The sequence below is a fragment of the Argentina anserina genome, chromosome 5, assembly GCF_933775445.1.
Source record: "Argentina anserina chromosome 5, drPotAnse1.1, whole genome shotgun sequence".
NCBI lineage: Eukaryota > Viridiplantae > Streptophyta > Magnoliopsida > Rosales > Rosaceae > Argentina > Argentina anserina.
In genome coordinates, this window is record NC_065876.1 from 4,504,062 (window position 1) to 4,531,162 (window position 27,101).

The window sequence follows — 27,101 nt, forward strand, 5'->3', positions numbered from 1 at the left end:
AGTTTCTTCTTACTGCTAGAACAGCTAACTCGAACGCAATAACCTCTTCCACATTAATACAATAAAAACAGATGGGGACACATTGGAAAGAATCAAGTGCCGGTATTACACGCTTATCATACATACAATATGAACGCAACTTAACGTTGATTGTACAATTTATGCTCCTTTTCAATATAATGGAGGTGATCCTGTTTATTTCAGTATCTAAAAAATTAATCTGGTCCGTTCTCTGTAGTAAAGTTGCCACTGATTCGATCACTGACTCGCTTCGAGTCCCCAACTCCTGCTGCCATAGCAAGAACTTCAGGTGATATGTTTAAACTTCCGCTTCTCCTACCCCAACTTGAACGCCTGCTAGGATGCAAAGCTGTACTATGGCTCTCTGTGCTCTCTGTCGGAAGCGTTCTGCTCAAATCTGGAGACACATCTGCCTCGCTAAATCCATTATCCTTCCCTTCATCATTATTGCTAAACTGTCCTCCATAGTCACCTGTCTCCCTGGCAGTCTCATCCCACCCTGGCTTCTTCCCCATTTCAATGTCACTAATGTCTTTCCCCATAACAGGACCGTCAAAATTGTTACCAACTTGTGCAAGAGAAATCGCACGATTCATTGGAACTTTTTCCCTGAAATTGTTCTGAGATGGAGGAATGCTGGTGCAGAATACCTCCATGAAGTTCTCAATTACCCCTTTATTGAATGGGTTGGCTCTTCCATCATACCGGTATCTAAAGTTTTCATAAGTAGACTGCCAAAGCACAGAAGACCAAAAGTTCCATATTACATCAGGCAATGTGCTCTATTTTTGATACAATTGGAATAATATATGGAAAAAAAAATTAATTGGGATTCAGGACGTTTTGGCATGAAAGAATCTGCTGACCTGATTTGTACTGATGAGGTATAAGTGGAAGCAAGTAAGACCGCCGACAAACCAAGAAGCCAAAAAACTGTAAATTATGAGCACCATGGAGGAAGGAGTCTTTATCAGTGCTTTCCAAATTGATAGGTCCTCACTGTTCATGATCATCTTGACATAGACCCAGCAAAATCCATGTACATATATGCAAAGAAGAGTTGCAGATAAGACAAACATGAAGAAGAACCTGTAATTTCGCTGCACCAAGGACCAAAGATTTATAAGTTATTGCATAAATTTGAAGAGTTAATTCTAGTTCATGTTGTTCTGTTACATCTCATTGAAAGAACTCTCTTACCAATCCAATACACTGGCCAACCCAAGGACAATGATGGTCAAATCTTTGCACACAGTTATTGCATATGGAACAGTGCGAACAACGGGGAGGTCTGTAAAGCATGCAGGTATCACAGTACTTGACCTTCACAATTATACGATTGATAACCACTTCCTTTATGCGTGGAAAACGTGACTGTGGTGTTTCACTGGCACCAGTTTCTGTACTCCCATCATAGTCATCTGGCTCAGGAGGGTGAAGGTTACGAGGTACAATACCAGGATCTCTGCATGAGGTAATCAGAAGAAGAACCAAAACCTGTGAAAAGAAATATACATTCTTCTTTTCAGGGTAGAGCAGCAAGTATAACTTTCTTCTATTGACCTCTCTTGTAACTACCACTAACTTCGATTACTTTGTTGCACTTTACTTTTTTGTTAAGGATGTAGGTTCACAATTTAGAAAGCTCCATCATTATAATTCTGGTTTTCATGTTGCATACCCAAGAAATACACAGGACATAGTGAAGATTGAAAGAGAGATTTGCACAAGTAGAAACCTGAACTACAGAGTTAGAGGAGGAGGACTTACAAATATTGCCAGAACATTAACAGCAATCATTACTGAAATTCCCAAATGATCAACGAGTTTTCTTCCCACAAAGCCACAGAAAACTGCAACAGGGATAACAATGAGGCACACAGTTAACCCAAGAGATCTCGCATCCGGTCCGAATATAAGCCTCCCACCAAGAAGAAATATCTGCAGAATGGAACAGGCCAGCAGCAAATGTGTTTAAGTAAACATTAAAAATAAATTGCAAATCGAATATATCACAAAAAGAATCCAAGCCAAATAGCTTTGCAGTAGTAATGAAAGTGACCTCAATTATACAGATTCAGCTCAAGTGTTCTAAATTCAAAGTTGAACACAGACCTACTCTAATAATACTTCATTGTAATTGAATTGAATTCAATCATCAAACTTAAGCAATCATAATCCCAATCTCCAGTCTGTGAATTCCAAAATCTTCCAAACCCATAAAGCTAAACCATTTAACCCAGCTGGGTAAGACCCAAGAACCACAATCCATCAAAGTCAACAAAAACCAAACCAAAACAAATTCTGGGTTCAAGTTGAACACAAACTCAAACACACAACAACCCAAGTAAGAGTTGAGCTTACATTGCTGCCTTTCCAGTCCTTGTAACTTCTAACCAGCGCCTGCCCATCTCCGGCAGCGGAGGCCCGGTGACGTGGCTCCGATTGCATTGGGGTTTCAGGGGTCGTCAAAGAAACCAAAGCAGCAAAAATAAATAAAGGGGCAAAGTCAAACAAAGGTTTGGTATTTGAAAGGTAGGCTGGAGCTGACTTTTCGTCAGCAACTTGTGTAAGACTGTAAGAAAGGGTTATCTAAGAAGAAAGTCTCTCAATGGGCTCGAATTAGGTGTCAGATTCCGGCATAGGTGGCACTTGAGGTCACCGCTGGCTGCAGAACTGGTCAAGTAGTGCCACTACTGCGTGCGTATACATATACATGCCTCAATGATCAATTTTGCACTAGTAGTAGTATTATGGCACATGTATTAGGTTTTTCTTTTAACATTATATTCCTCTTTGGTCTTGGACTGTTTCTTTTGACAAAAACTGTCAGCATGACTCATTCCCAAGTCCCAACTGTTGGGTTCCAAGAAATCATGGACAGTGGGGAAACTTGGGCTACATAGCTCAAAAATCATTTGGGATTACAAATATAAGATCACCAAACCCTTGTGGTTCAATTGCTAAATCCCTAATCGCTAGCCGCTAGGTACCCTTGCTCTGAAAAACTCTCGAGTAAATAATAAAGGTCGTTGTTTAAAATGGTAAATTCGGTTAGTAAATTAAACAAAATAACGGTAAACTCAGCTAGTACGTTTTTCTCATTGTCTCTCTCATCGGGTTTTTCTCGTTAGTGTTTATTGCCGCTTTGGTTGAGCTTCCCAACCTATGTTTGAACACCCAAAGCTATCAAAATGGTCAGCAACACTGTCAAAGTTGTCGATTTGAACTTGATGTTGAAAAACTAAACACAAAACTTGTGAAAACTTTTCTGAAATTCTTCTTGGTAAAAAAATAAGATTTCAACACTAAATTATATATATTATATATGAGAGATGGAGTGTTGAAACAGAGTTCATCACCCATATTTCTCATACAAGCACATGCCTATGGTTTATTAAGGAAACAAGTTATACAAAGACTTGAATAAACTCTATCCAACTGACAAGAGATAACACTAAAATAGTAAAGTGATGTACATGTAAGATATAAACAGTAAGCAATATGGCTGGAATGGAATGAGCAACACCCATGTATGATGTATCTAGTGAACATGAGAACAGTAGAATACCACAACCACCTTGTATCCTCTAGATAAAGCCACACTTCAATGAGCACAACCATACCACCACCATACTTCCAACACTTGACAACATGAACAAGAAAGATGCTAGGAAATTGGGGGAGTTGTGGTCCTTGTGGATACTCTAACTACATGATGTATACGTACTAGTAATTGGGAGTTTCTCCTCATTCAATTTTGAATTTAAACCTCCCCTCACTGATTTCGGACTACTATCTTATTTATTTTTCCGATTCTTGAAACTCTACTCGTTGCCTATGCATGTGCCTGCCGCACAGTTTCGATTTTGACATAGCGATATTTATTTTGTGCAAGTTTTTTTTTTCAAGTAAAATAATAATTTATGATTGTGCCTATTTGATCCAAAATAGGTTCACAACAACAACCTGGAGGAAGAATCTGAGATATATCTAGTGAACTACTTTCTAAGGAATAATATGCAATGACAATAACAACTGGATAAACAAAAACAGCTAAATGAAACTTCTTTGTTGTCAACCGCAATACATTAAGGCCATCTTCAACTTGGCCATATGAAGAATGGTAAAGTACATAATCATATATAAGATGTTAAACGAAACTGCGCTTTTACCGCACAGGCTGCTGGTTATAGTGAATCTTCTCTTTCTTCTTGGCTGCAGCAAGTTTTGCTCTCCTGGCAGCAGCCTCTTGAGCTACAGCTTTTGCAGCCGCGTCTAAATACTTTAGTACTTTTCTTCTTCTTGGCAGCTGTCAGCTTCTTTAGTCGCTCTTTAACATCAATACTTGATATTTCCTCCTCTGTCTTTTCTGTTCCTGCAACTTCACTTGGTCCATTAGTCACCCCCGACTTGTTTGGTTCATCTTGTGATTCTTTTGCATCAAGGGAATTGGAAGCTTTATCTTTCTTTTTCTTCTTCTTGGAGCTTTTGGACTCTGCATGGTGATTTTCATTCCTTTCCACATGTCCTTTTGGAGCACTATAATTGTCCGGTGCAACACCACTTGATTCATCTTGACAGTCACTCGGTTTCTGGGTAACTCCAAAATCAGCTAGAAGAGCCTCAAGCTCTGCAAGTTCCTTTTTCTTCTTTTCCTTTTTTGAAAGCTTCTTTTCTGCCTCCTTTGGTGGTGCATGAACCTCAGCAGGCTTCTTTTCCACTGGCTCAGGATGCACTAGAGCCTCTGGTTCATGTTCTTCCTCATCTTCATCACCTTCATCAAGAATATCTTGTTTTTGAGATTGTTTCCTCTACATTGGGGGCCTTCTGCTTACTCGGCTGAGGTCCAGAGGTTCGCCAAACCGGCTGAGTCGGGACCGTGGTGGCATAATAGTCATCACCATCCTCGTCAGCCTCAACCGCCCACGACTTGGTTTTCAACAGAGCTGGTGCCCAGAACAACTCATGCCGCTCCGGCGCCTTGGGCTGCCATGAGTAGTCCTTGGAGGTTCCTTTACTCATCTTATCGGACTTGGTCTTCTTCCTCAGAGTCTCGAGCGCGTCGAAAACGTTCGTGTTCTTGATGACGAGCGAGCCCCCGTCCCTCCTGTAATTTTCCACCGCCTACCATCGCTTATCATACAGCAATCCCACGATTGTTAGCGAGCTTAGGTTGATCTTTGCTGGTGTTTGTGAGAGAGGAAACCCAAAACTGTGATGATAATTCTCCTACCATCGCATATTTTCTCGTCTTCTCAATATTTGAGCACCTATAGCTTTTCTTGTATGACTTCTTATGTCGAGTTGATCTCTCTGTTCCTATATATAATGTATGCAGGTCGTAGTACCAGTGACAACTTTGAAGCAATTAGGAATCCTACCGAAACATGGAAAGAATATTTTCATTACTTATTCCTAGGATAGGTCGCCGTGACAATTTTGAAGCATTTAGGAATCCTATTGCAAAACAAGGAAAATATACCCGTAATGGTCAACGAAATACCTAACCTATTGAAACAAGGAAAAGGTGTGAATCTATTGCTTGTATGATAATTCCAATCGTACAGTTCACCTATAGCTAGCATAGCAGAAGGCCAGAATGGCATAAGGTGTACGCTCACTTCATGTCATCGAACATCCCACATGCATAACTGCATAAGGCGTCTCTAATTGTGCCATCAGTCCAGTGCATGTCTGTCTCCATTGCAGCCAATCTAGCTTTCAATTTCAGCTAGGTTTGAAATAAAGCCCAGAATTTCATTACAAGAATGTTCCAAACTTCCATACATGATACATATATAGAAGCCATATCAAAGAGCAGATGCATGTTCTTCTCCGGCTTCTCTCTTATGCCGGCAGAATGAAGGAGCTGAAAGTTAAAACCGACCAATTCCAAGGCAAGTTCTGGTATGAGCCCACTTTCCGAGAGCCCAAATTCAAAATTTTGACGTGTCGATCAATGATATGGCTGTTTAAAAAAAGGACGAGACGACGGTTATCTCTTCAACGTTAGGAGAAAAAAAATAACTGGTAAGGCCAGCACGTGAGAAATAGCAGCTTTTCACTTTGTCTTTTCTCAAAGGCTGAACAAAACTACAACATACAAAACACACCACACAAGCTTATTTGACAAAACTTGGAACAAAACTGAAAAACTTGATCGATGGCCCGAAGATCTTTTATATCTAAGCTCCACAAATGTCGATGCTCTTGACCTGGGACTTCTGCTCCTCTGCTTTGGGCACAGTCACAGTAAGCACCCCATTCTCCATAGCAGCCCTGACCTGATCCACCTTTGCATTATCCGGCAGCCTGAACCTCCTCAGGAACTTGCCGCTGCTCCTCTCCACCCTGTGCCACTTGTCGTTCTTCTCCTCCTGCTCCCTTCTCCTCTCTCCGCTGATCAGAAGGACGTTCCCTTCCTCCAGCTCGACCTTCACTTCTTCCTTCTTCAGTCCGGGAACGGCACCTAGGCCAACTTTCAGAACACCGGTAATCGGGCCTATGGTATGGGATTATGGATTCATGTGATGATGATATATACGATGGGTTCTGGGAATTGGTCTCCAAAGGAAGAAGAAGACGACGAGTACTTAGGAATTGGTTTTTCATTCGGAGGAGCCCACTGAAAAGGCTTAGGAATTCGAATACTAAAAGAAGATCTGCATGATTTCGGGTCACGGTGACGTTGGTCTGCGAAGTAACGGTGAGGCGCTCGGAGAGTAGGCTCTTAACAGACGTTGCCCAATTCCAAGTATGCCACAAGCTTTCTGGAGTGATATATAAGTATATAACTCGATATTCACTTAGCAATTGCTTTACCTCTAGCTAGCTTCAAACTTAAGGAAACAAAAACGAAAGGAAAAAGAAGGTGGTGAAGTTCAAAGAATTGGTAGTTGGGCCTGAGATACCAAGAGGCAACTAGGCTTGGCCGCTTGGGTCAATAATGGGATTCCACCGTTCTGTACAATTTTTTGACCAAATAGAAAACAATTGGCAAAAATTATTTGGGGCCGTTGAGTGTGTTATAAACATGGACATGGATCCAGCCATCGAGAATTTATGAAAAATCGTATCAAAACCTTCACAAAAAAATTAAAAAGGTCCTACCGGGAGTCGAACCCAGGTCGCTGGATTCAAAGTCCAGAGTGCTAACCACTACACCATAGAACCATTTAGTAAGGGATACGAAATTTTAATACTTATACCTATTGCTAGTATCTTAACCTCTCAGTGCTGTTATGAACGACAAAAATGCACCACGATAGCTATAGTCTTTTCGATTTCAAATGAGTCTACATTTAATTCAACTACATTGCATAGTACAAGGCCAATGAAAATACTAAATTTAACAATTGTTTCAAAACTTATTGAACAAACTAATAATGACCCTTTTGACCAAAACAATAACTAATAATGACCCCATCTGTAGACTGTAGCTCATCGACAAAAATCATGGTAGATAAGGTTTGCATTCCAAAGAAAGTAATACAATTATTGGATTGCTTGATATCATATGAGCTAGCTAAAAGAGAGAGATTGATGAGGATAGAGGTCGTCATAGTTAGCGGTTGGATCATGCATAATCATATATATATTCGAAACGAGGAGGATATTTATTCCCCATCCAATAATTAGTAATCCCTAAATAAAGTGAGTGGAATTTCTTACGACATAGGCGCAATATTGCAAACTAAGAGACAAGCAAAGATCCATCAATCTCTGATAACTCCTGGGCAACCAAGTATCTTAATTAGATACAAGATAATGTAATGCGCGCGTAATATTTGAGATATACGTATATCTAACCCTAGCTAGCCAGCATGCATTTTTATCCAGAATTGGGAGTACTACTGGAATCATAAATGGATCTATTTGGTGATTTGGGGTATCAGCGAATTCAGAGCTCTTCACGGCACCTTGTCCTAGTAGACCATAAAAGTTAAGGGACTCATGGACCCTCAGATTTTGTTGGAACACACCTCATATCCCACGAAACCTTCATCTAATTTAGCACTGGCATCAATCCTCGTTTAGTTTCATATATAGCTTTCTTTCAAGTTTAATTTAATTCACTCACAACATGTATAATGAAAAAAAATCAAGCAAGTGCATGAAGAATATCGGAAGATGGATATGGATGATCCATTTTGATCTATATGAAGACTGCGTACCAGCTACTTTGTTAGATTAGGTTATGATTTCCCGATAGTGGGATTCTTGGAGTTGTCTAGATGTTTGGCAGTTCATCTAAAAATTAGGTTACCCTAATTAGCCGGAGGTGTTTTCACCATACATACACGAAGGGAAAAAGGATGGCTAGCTTGAAAGAACTTGGAACAGACAGATCATTCTATCTAATTAAGCCGGAAAGAAAGGCAGAGACATAGAGACTAGCCAGCTTTATATCCATGCCAACTTTACCCCAATTTCATTCATCCAATTAAGGCTCCAATTGATTGCTTGATTTGCTTCACTACGGCTAAGTAACAGCTCCGCCGGTTAATTAATTTGTACCAAACCCACAGATGTGGCTGAGTGAAGATAAATGAGTGAACAAATTTAAGACGAAACAGAAAAGGTAAAAATAAATATCTGGCAGGTTGCATGATTTTGGTCAAAGACTAAGTCAACACACCTCTCATGATTATACTACCTTATAGTACAAGCAACTTTTGCTAGATTTGACTCCAGCTAATTTCCTTACTTCTGTATGATTTTGTTTTCCTTTTTAACTAACCCAGCCATCTGTGCCTTCAAATTTTCGAGTTCGTACGTGATTCGATATTTCAATAATCGCATATCGCAAATTGTGGGATAATAGTATATAATTTGTAGATTAAGTGATGGATTCCTTATTTCCTTTTGTAATAGCATATCGGTGGCTTAATTATTGGCTAGGGTATATACTGGCGCTATAGCTGCACTAAGAATATGATAATTGGGGTTTTCTCATCTTTAAGTAGTCGCATTAATCTCTTAAATCGATCATGGATCACGGTACTGGTAGAATTGAATACTAGAATATACAATTTTCCGATACTTTAGTTCCTTATATATATATATATATATATATATATATATAAGTCCAGGTGGCCCATTTCATGCGTATCAAACTCAATTTCAGGAAGACTGGAATTGCTGTATATTGAATATCAATCATATATTGGAATTTGACAAAAAAAAAAGGAAAGAAACATGCATGATTAATTAGTACCCAGCTGTGTCCCGACATCAATTAATGGATTAAAGACTCTACTAGATATATCTAAAGGTAGGTGATAAACCATGCACTATCAATCTATCATTGAGGGCTTGAGCTTAGACAACAAGGCTGCATTTGACTACTGTTAAAGCAATCATTCACCTTATCATATATATGATCGAATATTTGAAATATGATCGATGCAATCAAATCATACTTAGGGATTAATGAGCTGCATTTCCGGAAGACTACTAGACTTGTTAGCAATATGCATGCATGCAGACGGCTCTGGTTACCGATGGTGATCGATAATGGCTTAACAAGTGGCAATTAAGAACTTAATTGCTTCAATTAGCTTGAATGCATGTTTATCTATGACGTACGTAAAACCCTTTATGCTTTAATAAGTTTCTCCAATTTATTGTATGTAAATTCTAAAATATATCTAAAAAGTTATAAAACTGACGCAACTGTTCGACATCCCAACATCCCAATCCAATGATCTTAAACTTTGTTTAATAGCTTTTAGTTCGAGGTTATCTAAAACTGCACATGAAAATTAACTTTGATCGGCAACAGACTCCTCTTCTTCATTCTTTTTTTTTTGTTAGAACATCTACAATTTTGTTGCATGCTTGACATAAACAAAGGGAAGGATCATGATAATCGTACATGGTGAAGATTGGTGATCAATAACTTTGATATCTATTTATATAATTATGGAAATGTCGAAATAAAAATCTCCATAATGGTTTTTGTAAAACCATATGAATGACCACCTCATTTTCCCTCTTCCTTGTAGATTCTTTTGTATTAGAGTAAAATGAGTGAAGATCAGCCAGACAGGCATGGATATGAACAATTACATTTAGCTATAACATTCTAGGAAAGCTATTATATATATGCATGTGATTTAGATACTAAGAATTTGACCAGAGACCACTGTCCTCGTTGAAGTCTACTATGACATATCACATCTATAGCACACCAACGATAATCACCTGAGCTTGTCATAAAACATATCCTTTATACTTTTCTGATAATTATAAATAATATTGGAACGTTATACATGCTAATTAAATAATCCGAGAGGAGATACACCAAGTATAGCTAATCTTAATAATTCCAGCCATGATCGATCATGGGATCATGAGCGATATACTTTGGAAAATCTTATCCCTTCTCAGGTGGACCATATATTCTAAGTCCCCACACCTACCACTTCCGAGCCCGTCTTTACTTAAAACGACTAAAAGTAATTAAAAAAAAACTTTCTTAGTTTCCTCCTTTATTTTTTATTTTCTAATATCCCATATACACGAACCCTAACTTACTATACAATTAACCAAAGAAGCAGTAGACATACACAAAACCCTTATTGGAGTTTTAATATGTAAGATGTTAGATACATATAACTGTCAATATATCAGATACTGCCATTTGTAGCAATCAGAACTAGGGTTTTTCGAAATGCTCGGTTCACGCGTGATGGTCAAAAGCTATGAGATAGAACGCAATAGCATTTTTTCTATGCTATTCGCCCACCAAAAATTGTAAAAGAAATTGCTTCTTCACACATGTTACAGATGTCATTAATCGAACTCAGGACTTGACATGTCTAATGCACTAGTGGCTCGTATGACGAATTGCCTCGAGTAAATAATGCTACACATAAACTCACTCTCTTTTCTTCTTTTAAGCAAAATAATTTTCCACAAGTTAAATGCCAACGATACAATTGCACATATATTTGCATGCTGTGATTTTGGAAAGGAATTATTGACTTAACGAAATGGAGTTAAAGATCCACACCAAATTTTGTTGTCGATCGAATATATGTTATGAAAAAATCTTCTAAAATGATATAGTAAGATGCTAGATCTCTCGTATGATAAGTCGGGCCGTCGGGATAAATTGAGAGAAAAACCGACTTGGCTCCTTGTTGGAAACTATTGACAAAAAAATTGTACACTTCCACACGTGTTTGAAATGCAACCTGAAATTATCATGTGGTTGACTATTAATTTTACTTCTCTAACCTCATTATGTGCAATAACGACCATATGATTTCAAGTGTTGTAATAACCCTAGTTTTTTTCAAAACAATATTAATTTGATCTGAAATTCTATAAAGTTGTGAAAAGTTAATTAAAATGGAATTGATCGTTTGCAACTTTACGAAACGGAAATGGAAACGTTCCGAGAACGTTTAATAAGAAAAACGTTACGTTTCCGAACGAATTTATCGACTTTTATTCCGTCGCTCGGTTGCGAAAACTTTCTTCACGAAAGTCGTAGAGCTCGTCGATACGAGTACGAGGACATGTGACACGTCCGAAACGGACGTCCGAGGTGAAAGTTATGAACGTCGGAAGTTAGTTTCCGATTTTAGAAACGAGTATAAAAAGGACTTTTTCTGATTAGGGTTTCCATTTGTGGAAATCCCTCTCTCTCTTCTCACTCCGCCTCCCTCTCGTCTCTCACCCCGAGTTCGTTCTCTCCCTCCCCGAAAGAGCCACGCCGGCGATCTGCACCTCCGCCCGGACGTGGTCCACACCGCCAGGCTCAAGACCATCGCGCGGCCCACCTCAGCTACCCTGGAGCTCGCTGCGCCGTGCCTCGCCGCCATGACGACACCCGAGCCTCGCGTGATCGCCTCCACAGTTCGAGCAGTGCCTCCGACGACGCAAGCACTCGGCTCTCACCTCTCTCTACCTTTCGACACCGCAGGTGAGCAATGACGAAGCTACACGAGCCGTGACAAACTCTCCTCGAAGGATCGAGCACCGCCGACGATCCATTCCATCCGACGAGGTTTCAACGGCTCCACCATACGATCTAGGTAAGAGTTGCGGTGATTATTGTTGTGTGTGATTGTGTGATTGAAGATAGTCAAATTTGGGTTGATTTTTGGTGGAGATCGGAGGAAGAGGAGGAGGGTGGATCACCGCCGCCTTAGGCGGCGCGTGTGAGCACGTGCAGTAGCCTAGGGGCGGTGTGAGGCCGTGGGAAGGGCGGAGGGAGAAAGTAGGAGAGATTTGAGGTAGCGGTGGCGTGCTACGCGCCGTGGTTAGCCTCGGCGCGTGGGCCCCACGCGCGGCCCGCCGGAGCACACGCGCCGCCACGTGCGGCGGTGGGAACGGTTTTGACAGAAGGGTATTTTGGTAATTTACTGTGTACGGTAAATGTAAATGTAATTTTTATTTACTACGGTAAATGTAATTAAATTTTACCTACGGTAAATGTAAAAAGTAATTTTGTAAAAGGGTAATTTAGTAAATTTTATTTACTGAATTTGTATTTACATTTAAATCGTACGTATACGTACAGAAATACGTATTAATATTTATACGTACAGAAATACGTATTAATATTTATACATACAGAAAATACGTATTAATATTTATACGTACAGAAATACGTATATAATATTTATACGTACAGAAATACGTATATAATATTTATACGTACAGAAATACGTATTAATATTTATACGTACAGAAATACGTATTTATATTTATACGTACAGAAATACGTATATAATATTTATACGTACAGAAATATGCATATAGTATTTATACGTACAGAACTACGTATATAATATTTATACGTACAGAAATACATATTAATTGCATATTTGTACAGTATCCGGGAATAGTAACAGTGAATAGTACCACTGAACAGTAACTTCGTAAAACCGAAAATTGCTGAACAGTAACCGATTATTACTGTTTCGGCATTTAAAGGTTACGAAACGATTCTAAATTCTTTTCTTATCTGTTCAAGGTGATCATTAAATCGAGGAAAGGAATATCATCGGGAATTGTGGAATTACGCTCGAGTCGATAAGGTGAGTAAAATCTCACTGAATTACGAATCTACCCTCGTGGTGATTCAACATTTTTGCAAGTGTGTTTATCAATGAATTACAACATGTATATAATTTAGTGGACTACATATATACAGTATAATGGTAATAAGTACATATATATATATAGTTCATTAAATTACGTACTGTTATTAATTCATTAACAATAGTCATTTTGATGACGGAAAATTGTGCATGAGTATGTGATTTAAATGGTACAATATGATGTGAGAATATTGTACGTAATTCTTCAGGTGTTTATGAAATATGACATGTATAGGATATAGTGGACTATGTATATATTGTATAAATGGTAAATAAATACGAATATATATAGTTTGCTATATAATATACTGTTATGATTTGTATTGTGGTGATATCGTGAAAGTTTTAAAAACGTACAATATGATGAGTGATTATTGTACATGATTTTATCACGGAGAATGTTAGAAAGTGTGATTTGTCTTCGGACGTGATGTGTGGTACAATATGATGTGAGATTATTGTACGTGATTTTAACATTGAGATTGTTAAAATGTTGATTTGTCTTCGGACGTGAATTGGTACAATATGATGTGAGATTATTGTACGTGTTTGGCAAGTCGGAACCTAGCCTTTGGCCGGGCGAAAGTTACGATACAGTTAGAGCTCTAGTCTGTCTGCCTTAGTACTGCATGCGAGGTAACGGGTGGTTATCTGCTCATGGGTACTCGGTGTATTTTGGATGTTGGGTAGCGGGTGGCTATCCAATATCAACGGTGTATTACGAGAGGGGTAACAGATGTGTACCAGCGTTCTTGGTACCCGTATTATAAATGCATTGGGTAACCAGAAGGGTTACTTAATTTCCTCATGAACATTTTATTTCATATTTCTTTGGGTCAACCAGATGGGCTGACGAGTGACTCATGAGGGCATTTATATTTGTTGTTTTGTGATCTTTCGTATATTTTGATATGCGAATTATATTTTAATTTTACTCATACGAGCTGTAAAGCTTACCGGGTTTGTGTTTACAATCCCGGTGCACCAATTCGATGGTGTAGTGGATGACTCCGCAGGTGTAGATTAGCGGGAATTGACGGACTGCTCAGAGGACTTGAAGTGATTTACCTCCAACTTGTGTGAGGATTTTGTGTGACTATTTTGTGAGAGATTGTGAGGATTATTACATTCCAACTTACGTAATGTAAATTATAAATTTGGGTTGTAATAATTGGTTTTCTGAGTTGTATTGATAACTCAGTGATGATCCGCTGTGCACTTAAATGATTTCGATTTTATTGAGATTATTTTGTGTTTAACGACTTTAGAATTTTGAGTTTTTAAGCTCGAAATTTTGGGGTCGTTACAAGTGTATAACATGCATTAGAGTACCATAGAATTATCTCATCCTGAGCGCTAATGATTGAGTATACCGAAGTACCAAACACCTCCCCGATATGAAATGAATGAGAATTTTGGAGTCGCCGATCTTCAACAATATTCTAGAACAGTTTCCGTTCGATCAATGTACCTAAACGTCTACACATGTACAATGTGAAGTATATGTAGGGGATTGAGAGCCTCAAATTAAACCAAATATATACTTTTTTTTCTTCTTGATATGTCGGTTCAATGTCGCCTTCAATTGGTTTGATGAAATTCTCAAAAGACATGAGATTGTGATAGGCCTTATCATATCAGACATGTGTGACTTCTTGTGTTCGTGTCTACATGATGAAGTGAAACCAAAGAAACGTTGTCATCAAGCAGTTTCACTAATTAAGTAATTAAATTATATCTGAACACTATGCACGAATTGAATAATACAAAGTTTTCCAACAATTTCATAGATTGGAGCTTTCATCTTCGTTTTACCATTCCTCCATTCATAATCAATATTAGAAATATATGATTTTGCCTCTAGAAATTACTACCGAAGTAAGGAAACTTATTCAATACACCAAAGTTCACTTGCATCATCTATGTGTAAGTAACGCGATCTAACAGATTGGCTAACGTCAGTGGTTTTTTATTTAATTGGTTCTAAAAGTAAAAAAAAAAAAAACCAACGCATCTGCCTTTCTTCGTCTTCCCCAAAACATGCGCATATCCAGTTCAAATCTTTCAAGGTGGACGACGTCTACGTCACCGGAGGCGAGATCAGCGCCAGCAATTTTCTCTCTCTCGATCGATGCCGCCAGTTCGATGAACTTAATCGTCATACCGAGGTCTCCATCATACCCTTACCGCCGGTGGCGCCGCACACGCTCGTCATGACCTCACGGAGCTCGAGCTTCGAAGGGACGAAGCGGGTAGTATTTTCGGGTCGACGGGTTTTCAATCCAATCTGAACTCGATTCCTCTTCCTCCCTGAAAGATTCAGTCCCTTCTTATATTCAATTCGATTAATTTGAGTCCCATCCAATCCATCGAATCCAAGCTTGACATCCTCCTCCTCTTCGAAAATTTCACATTCTTTTATTTCATTCCGGTCAGATTCCATTGATGTCAGAGAAAGGTGGTGTGGTGGTGGCGGAGGTGACTGGTTGTCTGTTCCTCAAACACCAAAACCATGTGATGGTTCAATTTGGAATTCACTACTGGGTTAGGTTTTCACGTCGACAGTTGGGTTAGGATGAGGAGTAGGGTGGCGGTGGAGGCTTTGGCTGCACAAGGAAGAAGGTTTTCCAGTTTCCAATCAATCTAGATTCACCGTAATTCAAGGAATTAAAAGCAAATTTACTATTAGCATTTATAATTTTTTACCATTTGATGAGTTTTGATTAACTTAACACTGTTAATATTAGTGTTAGTGCCTTAAAAAATCATATTAAATAAATTACCCTGATTGGATGGCAGCATTGGGTTCACTTCCACTTTGGTGTCTTGAATAAATTTTCCCCCAAGTAAATTTACGTATGATATCGACGATCGACTTATACCAGTGGGTAATCTACTCGATCGTACGTATAGTATTATTCCATGTAAGTGTTGGTTTCAAAGGTACGGAGGACGGGGCGAGTAATTTGCATGATGAAAAATGTGATGCACGCTTATAAAATGAAGATGCATATGTTAGGGTTTTGGCGGTTGCATATTGCATCATTTGTATGTGTGAGCCAGAGCTGGAATCCCAGGAGAAACAGCGAAAAGTAATGGAAAGTTGCAAATGGAAAAAGGAAATGGCGAGGGGTGGTCACGTGAAAATGGTAAGCTTTGTTAAATCTGTAACGTATGTATATATTCTTGCTCTTGTTGAGTCAGAATAAGCTTAAAGATACCAACTAGCTCATTCCACATTTTTGTTGAGTTGGCATGCAATGCACTAGCTTAGCTTATATGTTGATTGCTAAGCCACACAGGGCTGCATGACTTTTCTGTGCTACTTTGGTCATGCCACCTACTGCTGCCTTTTCCTAAGCTTAATTAATTTAAATATAATCACCCCATTATGCTTTCACAAGCTAGCTTAGCTTTCTCTATAAATATGGAAGACTCCCGGCCTTAAGTTCTCGTACCATGACTTGTAATCTAACTAGCTTCAGAAGAAGGATATAGGGCTAAGGCTTTTAGCATACATAAACCCTGTATTTCCTTCATTGTATTTCTTCCTTGAGTTTCAGTTTCATTTCCTAGAAACTGCCATGACGTCGAGTACTGCTCACTCTCCTCTGGCTTTTGCCTTTGGCATTCTTGGTACAAGTTCGTCATCTAGTTTATCAAATTTCAGAATAGAACACCCTCTTGTGAAAGCTGACCATGAACTTCTCTGTTATTTCTTGTTGTTTAGGTAACATTGTTTCCTTCATCGTGTTTCTAGCTCCAGTGTAAGTTTATCAGACTTTCAGATCATATTTTTTCCAAAGATGACCTCCTCAGATCGAAGAGCATTGGCGAAATATTGATTGTGTTTTTGGTGATGCAGGCCAACATTTTACAGGGTGTACAAGAAGAAATCAACGGAAGGATTTCAGTCAATTCCATATGTATTTGCACTCTTCAGTGCAACGATCTGGATTTACTATGCATCCCTTAAAACTGACGAAATGCTTCTTATCACCATCAATGGCTTCGGTTGCGTCATCGAAACCATCTATATTGCAATGTACATTGCATATGCACCAAAGCAAGCTAGGGTAAAAGACCAGACACTCTCTCTCCCTCATATCAAGCTGCCACGTACTAATTAATGGAGAAACTGAACTACTTGTTTTCGTTGAAATAAATTTGCAGAAGAACACCTTGAGGCTGCTGCTTCTTATAAATTTTGGGGGATTTTGCTTGATTCTTCTTTTGTCTCACTTCCTAGCACAAGGGCCAACTCGGGTTAAAGTTCTGGGATGGGTTTGTGTAGCTTTCTCTGTCAGTGTATTTGCAGCACCTTTAAGCATCATGGTAATTAATTAAGCTAATCATATCTTAATTGGGGATATCCTCTTGATTCTAATATAGAATTTTAAGGACAGATGAGCTTTCTATAAATAGTACTGTCTTTCTCATGTCTATATCTTTTTATTGTCATTTTTGCAGAGATTGGTAATTCGCACCAAGAGCGTAGAATTCATGCCGTTTTCTCTTTCCTTCTTTCTCACCCTCAGTGCCATCATGTGGCTCTTCTATGGTTTACTCCTTAAAGATCTCTATGTTGCGGTAAGTTTATTCATTTTTTAAAAAAAATATTTTGCTCCTATAAGTTATAAACTGCGTACGGCTTCCTGTCCTTAATCAATCATGAAATAAAATATGCAAGGTATCTTTGCCCTTTTAACAAATATTATAAATTAGCAAGATATATTCGATGTATGTATGCTAATGTGTGCCTTATAACCTAACATATAATATTCTACCATGCATAAATCTTTAACCATCACATCAATATCTATATAATGTGTGCCTATATGCTATTGTTATATATGGTCTTGTGGATCCACTTGTGGCAAACCAAAAAAAAACTTGTGGACACTGCAGAAGGGAGATAGATGACTCGGTGACTCCTATAGTTTTAGTTAGTTATCTGTAACAGATAGCTACTTAGATAAAAATCTGTGATCAACTTATGGGCTAAATTGACAAAACCGGTCTTGATTATTTGTACTTTGTAGGGAGATACAGTTTGCACATATTTTTATGGGCCAATTTAAAGCCGTTTTAAATATTAATTTCATGGTTCTGCAGGCCCCAAACATACTTGGTTTCAGCTTTGGTGTGGTTCAGATGATACTGTATGCAGTCTACAGAAACAACAAGACGGTTATTTTGGACGGGGAGAAGCTACCAGAGCACAAAACAGCTGATGAAATTGTGAAGCAGATCAACATCACGGTTTTGCCTACTGAAATACAAGTACAAGTGAAGGAAGAGGCCGTAAGCCCCGCCCATGAGCAAAGCGACAGTTGTGACAATCATGAGCAAAGCGAACACGACCAACGTCAGCATGTTCCACAGCCATGTCAGGTTGATGCTCAAGGAGCCGACTTGATCTCTAATAAGCAAGTCCCAGTACTTGTTCAATGCGAAGTTTGAGCATGTATTCGAGTCGAGTACTTCGCATCTATTCCAGATGGCGCCTTTGGTTGGAACGATCTCCTGTGTGCTACTAGCTACTTGGTCTGATCTTCATTTCCACCCCTGAATATTGTACGTGGAAGTTCATATGTAACATAGAGGATGTGTACATGTCCTTTATTTTGGTGCATCTTTATCTTTCCGTAAGCCTAGTTCGTTCATAGACTCTTCCCCCTATTGTAATGGATGCATTTGAAAAGCTTTGGAGGGCATAGATAGTGGCTCGTTGTGAACATCAATTATGCCTTCCTTCCTTTAATTAATCATGAAATAAAATTCCATGTATGTTTATGAAGTATAAATTACGTTTTTTTTATGTATACATGTGTATGTGTCCTTGGGTGAATGAGTTCGTATATTATCATGGTGGTGCGTTTGGTTTGCGGTATTTCATAAGGTTTCCATCGACGACAAGGATCACTTTATGACATTCTTATTTGCATTACGCAAGAGACAATAATAAATTATAGATACAGCAACCTAATTAAATAAGCGGTACAATATTGTAATCCTGTTTTTTGTATAATGAAAACATAATTCAACGATAATTATTTGGTGTGTCAAAACCCAAAAACAAGAAAAACCATTTTCACAATACAACTCAGCAGCTCTGTATTAATTTTGAAAACGTCTTTGGCTCATTTTCATTGTTTTTAACTTTTCAGAGAACATTGTACTCCAATTAAAAAGGAAATTTTTATTTTTACAGTCGTGCTCGATCACCATCGATTCCCACCCAGTTCTCAGATTTTCTTTTCCAAACTACAATCCTCCATTCTCTATAGGTCAATCTTCATAGCCAATCTCCTTTCTTTTTGCATATATATGCTGGAACTACAATTATGCATACATATGCTTGGGAGTGTGGGAGGTTTTATTGAATATAAAACAAGTAAAGAAGAAGAAGGTACCATATGCAAGTTTCTCCATTGAGCTGTTGCTTTCTCTTCAATCTTATACGAGTTGCAGATCGAATTGATAAATATTGGAGTGAAATTTGAACAAAGAATCCTTGACTTAAGTATGTGTAATGAAGGACAATAACAACTTCCACCAATCTATACTCCATTTGGTTTGAGATCTGTTCTAATCATAAACATTAAAATTGATAGATGTTTATATAAATGTGTAGGTGCTTAATTAATTTAGAGTGCCAGAGAGCGTGGAAGAAGGTTGTCTGGTAGGTTTTGTAGGTGTTGGTATGGAATGAGAGTAAGTCAAGTCTTTATATTCTCTATTAGGTTTGTTTGACAAGATGAATGATAGTTCTGGACATGGAGTTGAAGACGTACTTCAGAGTTAAGAGTGAACATAATATCCATGGACGATTGGGTTAGGCATCTCTGATTGATTTACATTTGACAATTAATTAAGAGAAAGTTACGAAGCTATTCAAACCGGTCAATGTAAAACAGTTTTTTTTTAAAGAAAAAATATACCTAACACATTCTTTAATTGAAAAAATACAAACTTTAATTCCACGTTTTCATTTTAGAGTATCTCCAATAACTTTGGCATTTTAGAGAAAAAGAGAAATTTTGGAGAATATTAGGACTTGTTTGGTAATGTTTTACGAAATAGTTTTCAAAAATAATTTTATAAAATGAAAACGTTGAATTAAATTTTGTATTTTTTCAATTAAAGAATGTGTTTGGTATATTTTCTATAAAAAAAAAACTGTTTTACATTGACCGGTTTGAATAGCTTCATAACTTTCTCTTACTTGATCAATTGACTGATGTAAAACAATCAGAGATGCCTAACCAAACTGCCCATGTAGGGGTGGATCCAAGTCTGATTTTTTTTTAGGGGAGGGGGGGGGGAACTAGGTATATACTTCATCAATAATTAGTCCAAACAACCTTATAGCCATCCGATTGTTAATGAAGATATTTGACGGACCAAAAGAAGAATTATTAAAACATGATAGTAGATACCGATGTACCCAATCGTTTCTCTTTGGCAAAAAGCCTAAATCCTTTGGACATAAATTCTATCTTCTTCAGTCAATAAGGATACTTGTTATTCTTTGCTTCAACTCTCATCTTACCCTCTTTCTTCATCAACGTACTCAATTCCAATTATGCTTTCGATTCTCTCTGATAGTTTGATTGGATTACTCTCATGGCCACCACCGGGAACAAGAACATTAATGCCAAATTGGTCCGTCCTCGAGAACCCTCTCTCATTTTGAGCTTCTTTTGTTTTTCAATTATGAGATTCTTATTGGTTTGGTTTGTGGTCAAGGTTTGATTTTGAATTTTGGGGTATGTAATTCGATGGAAATTTTGATTTGGGTTTGATTTAGATTGTTGATTAGTGTTGTGATTTGATATGGGTCAGATTTGGGGTGTTGTGAGCTGTAATGTTTTTTTTTTATTGTTTTGGTTGATGATCTAGCTTGAGGTTTTAGAACCCTGAAATTGTATGTCTGACTATGATTGTGTAATCAGTCCTCAATTTTTCTGGACACACCAGTGGGCAGTGGCATTAATTCAGTCAGCTTTGATTTCTCATAAATCTTAGTTGCTGCCAGGGCTGCAAGTGGTACCGTTAAGCTTTGGGATTTAGAGGATGCTAATTGGCTAAGAGTATGCTTTGCTTTCTTCATTATTTCATTTTCCCACCACTATATTCATAATTCATTTCATCCTCTGATTACTTGCTTTTGCAATTTAGTTGGAATCAAAGCTTACTGGTCAGTGGTCACATATCCAATTGTATATCTGTTGACTCCCATCCTTTTAGAGAGTTCTTTGCATCCGATTCCAAAATTGCCCAATTGTATATCTGTTGACTCCCATCTTTTTTTTTTTTACTTGATAGAAATCTCAAACCACCCGAACTCTAACTCCTGGATCCGCCACTGCGCCCATGGATATTATGTTCACTCTTAACTCTGAAGTACGTCTTCAACTCCATGTCCAGGACTATCATACATCTTCTCAAGCAAATCTAATAGAGAATAGAAAGACTTGACTTACTCTCATTTCATACCAACACCTGCCAGACAAGCTTCTTCCACGCTCTTTGGTACTCTAAATTAATTAAGCACCTACACGTTTATATAAACATCTATCAATTTTAATGTTTATGATTAGAACAGATCTCAAACCAAATGGAGTATAGATTGGTGGAAGTTGTTGTTGTCCTTCATTACACATACTTAACTCAAGGATTCTTTGTTCAAATTTCACTCCATAATTTATCAATTCAATCTGCAACCCGTATAAGATCGAAGAGAAAAGCAATAGCTCAATGGAGAAACTTGCATATGTTACCTTCTTATTCTTTACTTGTTTTATATTCAATAGAACTTCCCATATTCCCAAGCATATGTATGCAGAATTGCAGTTCCAGCAGATATAACAAAAAGAAAGGAGATTTGCTATGAAGATCGACCTATAGAGAATAGAGGATTGTAGGTCGGAAAAGAAAATATGAGAACTGGGTGGGGATTGATGGTGATCGAGTGCGACTGTAAAAATAAAAATTTCCCTTTTAATTGGAGTTAAATGTTCTCTGAAAAGTCAAAAATAATGAAAATGAGCCAAAGACGTTTTAAAAATTAGAGTTTTTTTCACCAACAGTCCCTCAACTCTGGTGTACCTACCAATGTGATACCTCAACTCTTAATCGTACCAATGTGATACCCAGACTCTAGTATTGCTATCATTGAAGTACTTCCGTTAGTTTTTTTCAACTTTTCCGTTATCTTGGTGACGTGGCAAGTACGTGAGGCCCACAAATAGGGTTAAAAGACAAAATTAACCTCATCTGAGAGGAGCAATGTTTTTCCCGCCCTTTACCTTGAGAAAGACACCCAACAATTCCAATTTTGGCGCCAATTTTCCCTCCCTACTCCTTAATTTGTGTCTCTTATCTAAACTAAAGAACTACCGCCAACCAGTCGACCACAATCTGATAAAACCTAGATCAATCTCATTTTCTATTTTTACCCTAGCACTTGTTAAACTAACAGAATAAATATAGAAATTTATATGGAACATCTCATTTCCACAATCTCATAAGAATATAAAAACACATAACTTAACGAAATTCAAATACATGTTTAAGTACTATTAGTTGCCACCTTTTATGTTGATCTGCCATGATTTTTGCTTGTAAGAACTAATGGTACATGTAGTTGAATTTCGTTAAGTTATGTGTTTCTATATTCTTATGAGATTGTGGAAATGAGATGTTCCATATAAATTTCTATATTTATTCTGTTAGTTTAACAAGTGCTATGGTAAAAATAGAAAATGAGATTGATCTAGGTTTTATCAGATTGTGGTCGACTGGTTGGCAGTAGTTCTTTAGTTTAGATAAGAGACACAAATTAAGGAGTAGGGAGGGAAAATTGGCGCCAAAATTGGAATTGTTGGGTGTCTTTCTCAAGGTAAAGGGCGGGAAAAACATTGCTCCTCTCAGATGAGGTTAATTTTGTCTTTTAACCCTCTTTGTGGGCCTCACGTACTTGCCACGTCACCAAGATAACGGAAAAGTTGAAAAAAACTAACGGAAGTACTTCAATGATAGCAATACTAGAGTCTGGGTATCACACTGGTACGATTAAGAGTTGAGGTATCACATTGGTAGGTACACCAGAGTTGAGGGACTGTTGGTGAAAAAAACTCTAAAAATTAATATGGAGCTTCTGAGTTGTATTGTGAAAACGGTTTTTCTTGTTTTTGGATTTTGACACACCGAACGCTTATTATGTTGAATTATATTTTCATAATACATAAAACATGATTACAATACTATACCAAACGCGCCCTTAGACTTTTTCCACTCTAATAGATTATGCATACCATTCTCCAAAATAGAGAATGAAAAATTCTCCAAATTTGCAGCAATCTGCAAAATTTTGCAGAAACAATGACATTAAAATACTACACTTTCTCCAATAACTCAAGCTTTAATATCAACCAATCAAAACAATAAAAAAATTGAATCATTCATTTCAAACTAGCAAATTAATTATATAAAATAATTTATGTTTATATAAGTAGGATTATATAATATTTTATTCACTTGTAATAAATGTCAAAATATGCAAAATGAAGAAACTGTTGGAATTTGAGCATAAATTTTTTGAAAATTTTTGCATTTGCTTGTCTATTTTAGAGAAAATTTGCTTAAGAGGTTGGAGATGCTTTTATAAAATAATTGTTGAAAAACTATTTTGTAAAACGTTATCGAACAGGTGAGTGCTGAAATTTTCACTCCTAGTTTTACATAATTACATTCTACGCTTCATATATCATTCTTTGACCAAATTACCCTCTACTTATTTGTCTCTCCTACCCTCTCTTCCTCTCTATTTCTCGTCTACAACTTCAATGACCATGTTAGACGAACTTCCTTGTTGGGCTGTTTCTTCTATTCATTTCTTGTTCTCCTCTCTTTCTTAGGGTTTGGCTTCAATTCTCTTCAAGTTTTTTTCTATTCATTTGCATCCACACTCTCCAATTCCATTCCCTCAATCAAATTTAAAATCCATTCACATAAAGATTCAACCTTTCATAAAAAAATAAGTTCAACGACTATGTTCTCCTCCACCACCAATGATTTAGAAACATAGCAACAAGGTCAATTTAGCGGTCAAGTAATTTAAAGATTATAGTCATTGTACACACAAGTCCTTGATGGAATCCAAATCTGCAATTAGTTTGAATCCACCGAAATCTCAAACTGGGAAAGCTCACATGCGATTCCAATTCGAGTCTGATTGTGACGTCCGCTGCGACCCGAGTCCGGAAGCCACCTTGCTTTACGACTTGAGCAAATGAAGTCGTCGTGTTTCAGAAAATCAACGCGCTTACTGTGATGGAGGAAGATGAAGTCATTTACAGTCTAAACTTCGAAGCTGTGTAATGTCATGCGTAACTCGATTCAACAGTGGTTGGGTGACCATCCGGCAAGTGTAGTACACGGCGCGGCCAACAAGGTATTGGCCTAATCAAAGGTAAGAGCTCCGACAAGATAAATGAAATGGTAATCCAACTGGTTTTGCTGGTGTTGATTTGAAATTTGGAGTTGATTCTGAAGAGGAGGAGGAGAGAGTTTCAGTTTTGCTAGTAGACATGTGAAAGGGAAGAGAGTAATTTGGTCAAAGAAGAATAAATGAGTGTAGAATGTAAAAATGAGATTGCAAATTTCAGCTCTTTAAATAAAACAATTAATGAACGAATCTTCTATGCACCAATCTTTATATCTTTTCAAGTCTAATCGAGTCTGCGACTCTGCGGCTTATTATATATAGATCGATCGATATTTGATATCTCGGTCTCGAGTCTCAAATGTTATTCTATCAATCTCGAGTCCATGCTAGTGAGACCTTAATTAATATATATGTAAAATAAACTCTGTTGTCTTACATACTTTAGCTTATAAATTCTCTTTAATTCTGTCAAAAAAGAATAACATTCGAGGTTTTTGGAAGTTTAATAAGAAGGCACTACAAGCAACACAAGTTGAAAATTTCGACGACTAAATTGGTCAGAATAACGTCATTTTATGTCCCGCAACAATCTTGGATTTTATTGCAGAGTTCTTGTAAACGTACGCTGGGAAGTTGTAACTTGGGCAGGAATTATTCGTTTACATATGTAGATTTGGTCTCTCCTTCGGAATAAGTCTCTACACAAATAGGTATCTTCGTTTTCAACTTGCCATCAATCCTCTATATACAAAAAAAAAAAAAACAACAACAACAACAACTACGGGTAGGTGTAGAACACTACTACTGATTTTATGTTTTCATTCTGAATAATCAACCAAGATATTTAATTTGTGCAAATTAATCTTTACGATTGATCTGAATGATATCGATTGGGCATAAGCTAGACTATCATTACAATTTTCTATTATATATATATGATATTTGACTTTAAAGACTGACGTACCCGCAAACTACTCCACCACCGGACTGCCTTTGAAATCAAAACCTGATTGATTGCCGCTTTTGTATTAGAGCTGTTTGATACTTAAAAAGCTCAAGGCTATTTATATAATGCCTTTATTTTCAGTGTAAGCAGTGAGACTTAAAACATTTACGCTTTTTACGCTTATAACTACGTTTTTTCACGTCTTTTACGCATTGAAAATAATTTTTTAGATATATTTTTATATTTATATATAGTGTGTTTAAATTAGTAAGTTCTTATGTATATGTTATAAAAAAAAGTAGTTAAATGTGTAAATATATAAATTATACACATAAAAAAACAAATATAATGAAAACTATCTAACGCTTATGACTAATGCGCCTCAAGTTTTAAAGCTCAAACCTTAAAAAAAAAACACTTTGGTACGCCTTCGTTTTTTTAACATTTGTTTGCTTAACGGCATAAAGACATAAAGTAGGTTGTAATTTTTATAATTTAGGGGGAATCAACAAATTAATTAAACTCTCATGCATTTATTAATTAGCAAAAGTTCTTAATCATTAGATGCTGTAATTAAAAAAAGTGGTCTTTTATAGTGGTCCTAATTTTTTGATTTTGTACATTTTGAATTTCTTATTTAGATCGCTTAACAGTGAATTATGGGAATTAACAAGTAACAACCGAGAAAACAATGATACTACATGTTTATGTACGTTATCACAAACAAGAGGCTTCGGTACGGTGTTTCTCGACCTAGAATTTACACTACACACACCCTTTCATACATATAGTTAGACCGACTTGGATCAAATTACTTGAATCAAACACATGGAGTGATATAGAGTATATGGAATAGTACGTATGTACGTACTTCATCAAAGTTACCACTGAATTCCTTTGATATCATAGTAATAATATACGTGTCAAAATTTATTAATCTACCACGTCCAAGCTGGAAACTAAGTACAAAACTACAAATATAGTTGTAGCTAGTTAGCTGGCCGATGTGGTGTGGTAATAATGAAATAGAGACATTAACTGTTAGCTTAGCTTGAAATGTATACATCGCAAACACAATGACTAATCACCAATTTATATTGCTGGAGATACTCTGAAGTACTAAAAAATTTCGCAGTAATTACAGGTTCATTCCAATCCGTAAGTTATAGTACTGCATTTAGTACAATCACAAGTGTGGGATTTATGCAGGTTGCTTAATTAGTGCAGCACTGCTGCAATTGACCTGCTTCTAGCTAGCTGCAGTTGCAGCTTTATACGTAGTCATGTGGTGCTGCACCTGTGTTTGAGCATCTTGATGATGAGCAAATATAGTACCAAGTAGCGCACGCAGTGCATACCACTTAGCCCAGAAGACAGAAGTACAATGAACGGGTGCATAGACTAGTTAATTATTTATGTACAATAAACTTGTTCTGAAATAAAAACTATATAGTGGGTATCTGTCAAGCAAAATTGATTAACCATCATTACAAGAATATTTGTTTGACGCCGAAAGCTGCATGCAATAGATGTTTTATAGGTAGCACTAAACCACCTG

The 27,101-nt window shown here is 37.3% G+C and overlaps 3 protein-coding genes and 1 non-coding gene across 4 annotated transcripts; 1 reads left to right on the top strand and 3 right to left on the bottom strand.

The window, feature by feature from the left end:
• Positions 1–66: 66 nt before the first annotated feature.
• On the bottom strand, positions 67–2,723 carry LOC126794094 (probable protein S-acyltransferase 7). Its single transcript, XM_050520737.1, has 5 exons — positions 2,386–2,723; positions 1,792–1,962; positions 1,222–1,518; positions 888–1,121; positions 67–752 (listed from the first exon to the last, which is right to left on the bottom strand). The coding sequence occupies exons 1-5, from the start codon at positions 2,470–2,472 to the stop codon at positions 216–218; spliced, it is 1,326 nt and encodes a 441-aa protein (XP_050376694.1). The 5' UTR covers positions 2,473–2,723; the 3' UTR covers positions 67–215.
• Positions 2,724–4,192: 1,469 nt separating this feature from the next.
• On the bottom strand, positions 4,193–5,728 carry LOC126794228 (uncharacterized). The gene is given in 4 exon segments (XM_050520892.1): positions 4,193–4,270; positions 4,308–4,820; positions 4,822–5,131; positions 5,646–5,728. Coding segments are annotated over 4 exon segments (984 nt in total).
• A 1,397-nt stretch (positions 5,729–7,125) lies between these two features.
• Positions 7,126–7,197, bottom strand: TRNAQ-UUG (transfer RNA glutamine (anticodon UUG)). The gene has a single exon. It is a non-coding gene; the product is annotated as a tRNA-Gln (tRNA).
• A 9,415-nt stretch (positions 7,198–16,612) lies between these two features.
• LOC126794096 (bidirectional sugar transporter N3-like) lies at positions 16,613–18,945 on the top strand. The gene is made up of 6 exons (XM_050520740.1): positions 16,613–16,778; positions 16,873–16,909; positions 17,008–17,218; positions 17,316–17,477; positions 17,613–17,732; positions 18,258–18,945. Exons 1-6 carry the CDS (start codon positions 16,727–16,729, stop codon positions 18,603–18,605), a joined length of 930 nt encoding a protein of 309 aa, XP_050376697.1. The 5' UTR covers positions 16,613–16,726; the 3' UTR covers positions 18,606–18,945.
• The last annotated feature ends 8,156 nt before the right edge of the window (positions 18,946–27,101 follow it).

Bases quoted from the DNA above. Each gene is read 5' to 3' on its own strand.
- LOC126794096 (XM_050520740.1), top strand. From the start codon at position 16,727: ATGACGTCGAGTACTGCTCACTCTCCTCTGGCTTTTGCCTTTGGCATT. The intron at 16,779-16,872 runs GTACAAGTTCGT...CTTGTTGTTTAG, and splicing joins TTTTGCCTTTGGCATTCTTG to GTAACATTGTTTCCTTCATC. The intron at 17,478-17,612 runs GTAATTAATTAA...TCATTTTTGCAG, and splicing joins CAGCACCTTTAAGCATCATG to AGATTGGTAATTCGCACCAA.
- LOC126794094 (XM_050520737.1), bottom strand. From the start codon at position 2,472: ATGCAATCGGAGCCACGTCACCGGGCCTCCGCTGCCGGAGATGGGCAG. The intron at 1,122-1,221 runs GTAAGAGAGTTC...TCCTTGGTGCAG, and splicing joins TTGGCCAGTGTATTGGATTG to CGAAATTACAGGTTCTTCTT. The intron at 753-887 runs GTCAGCAGATTC...GTGCTTTGGCAG, and splicing joins ACCTCATCAGTACAAATCAG to TCTACTTATGAAAACTTTAG.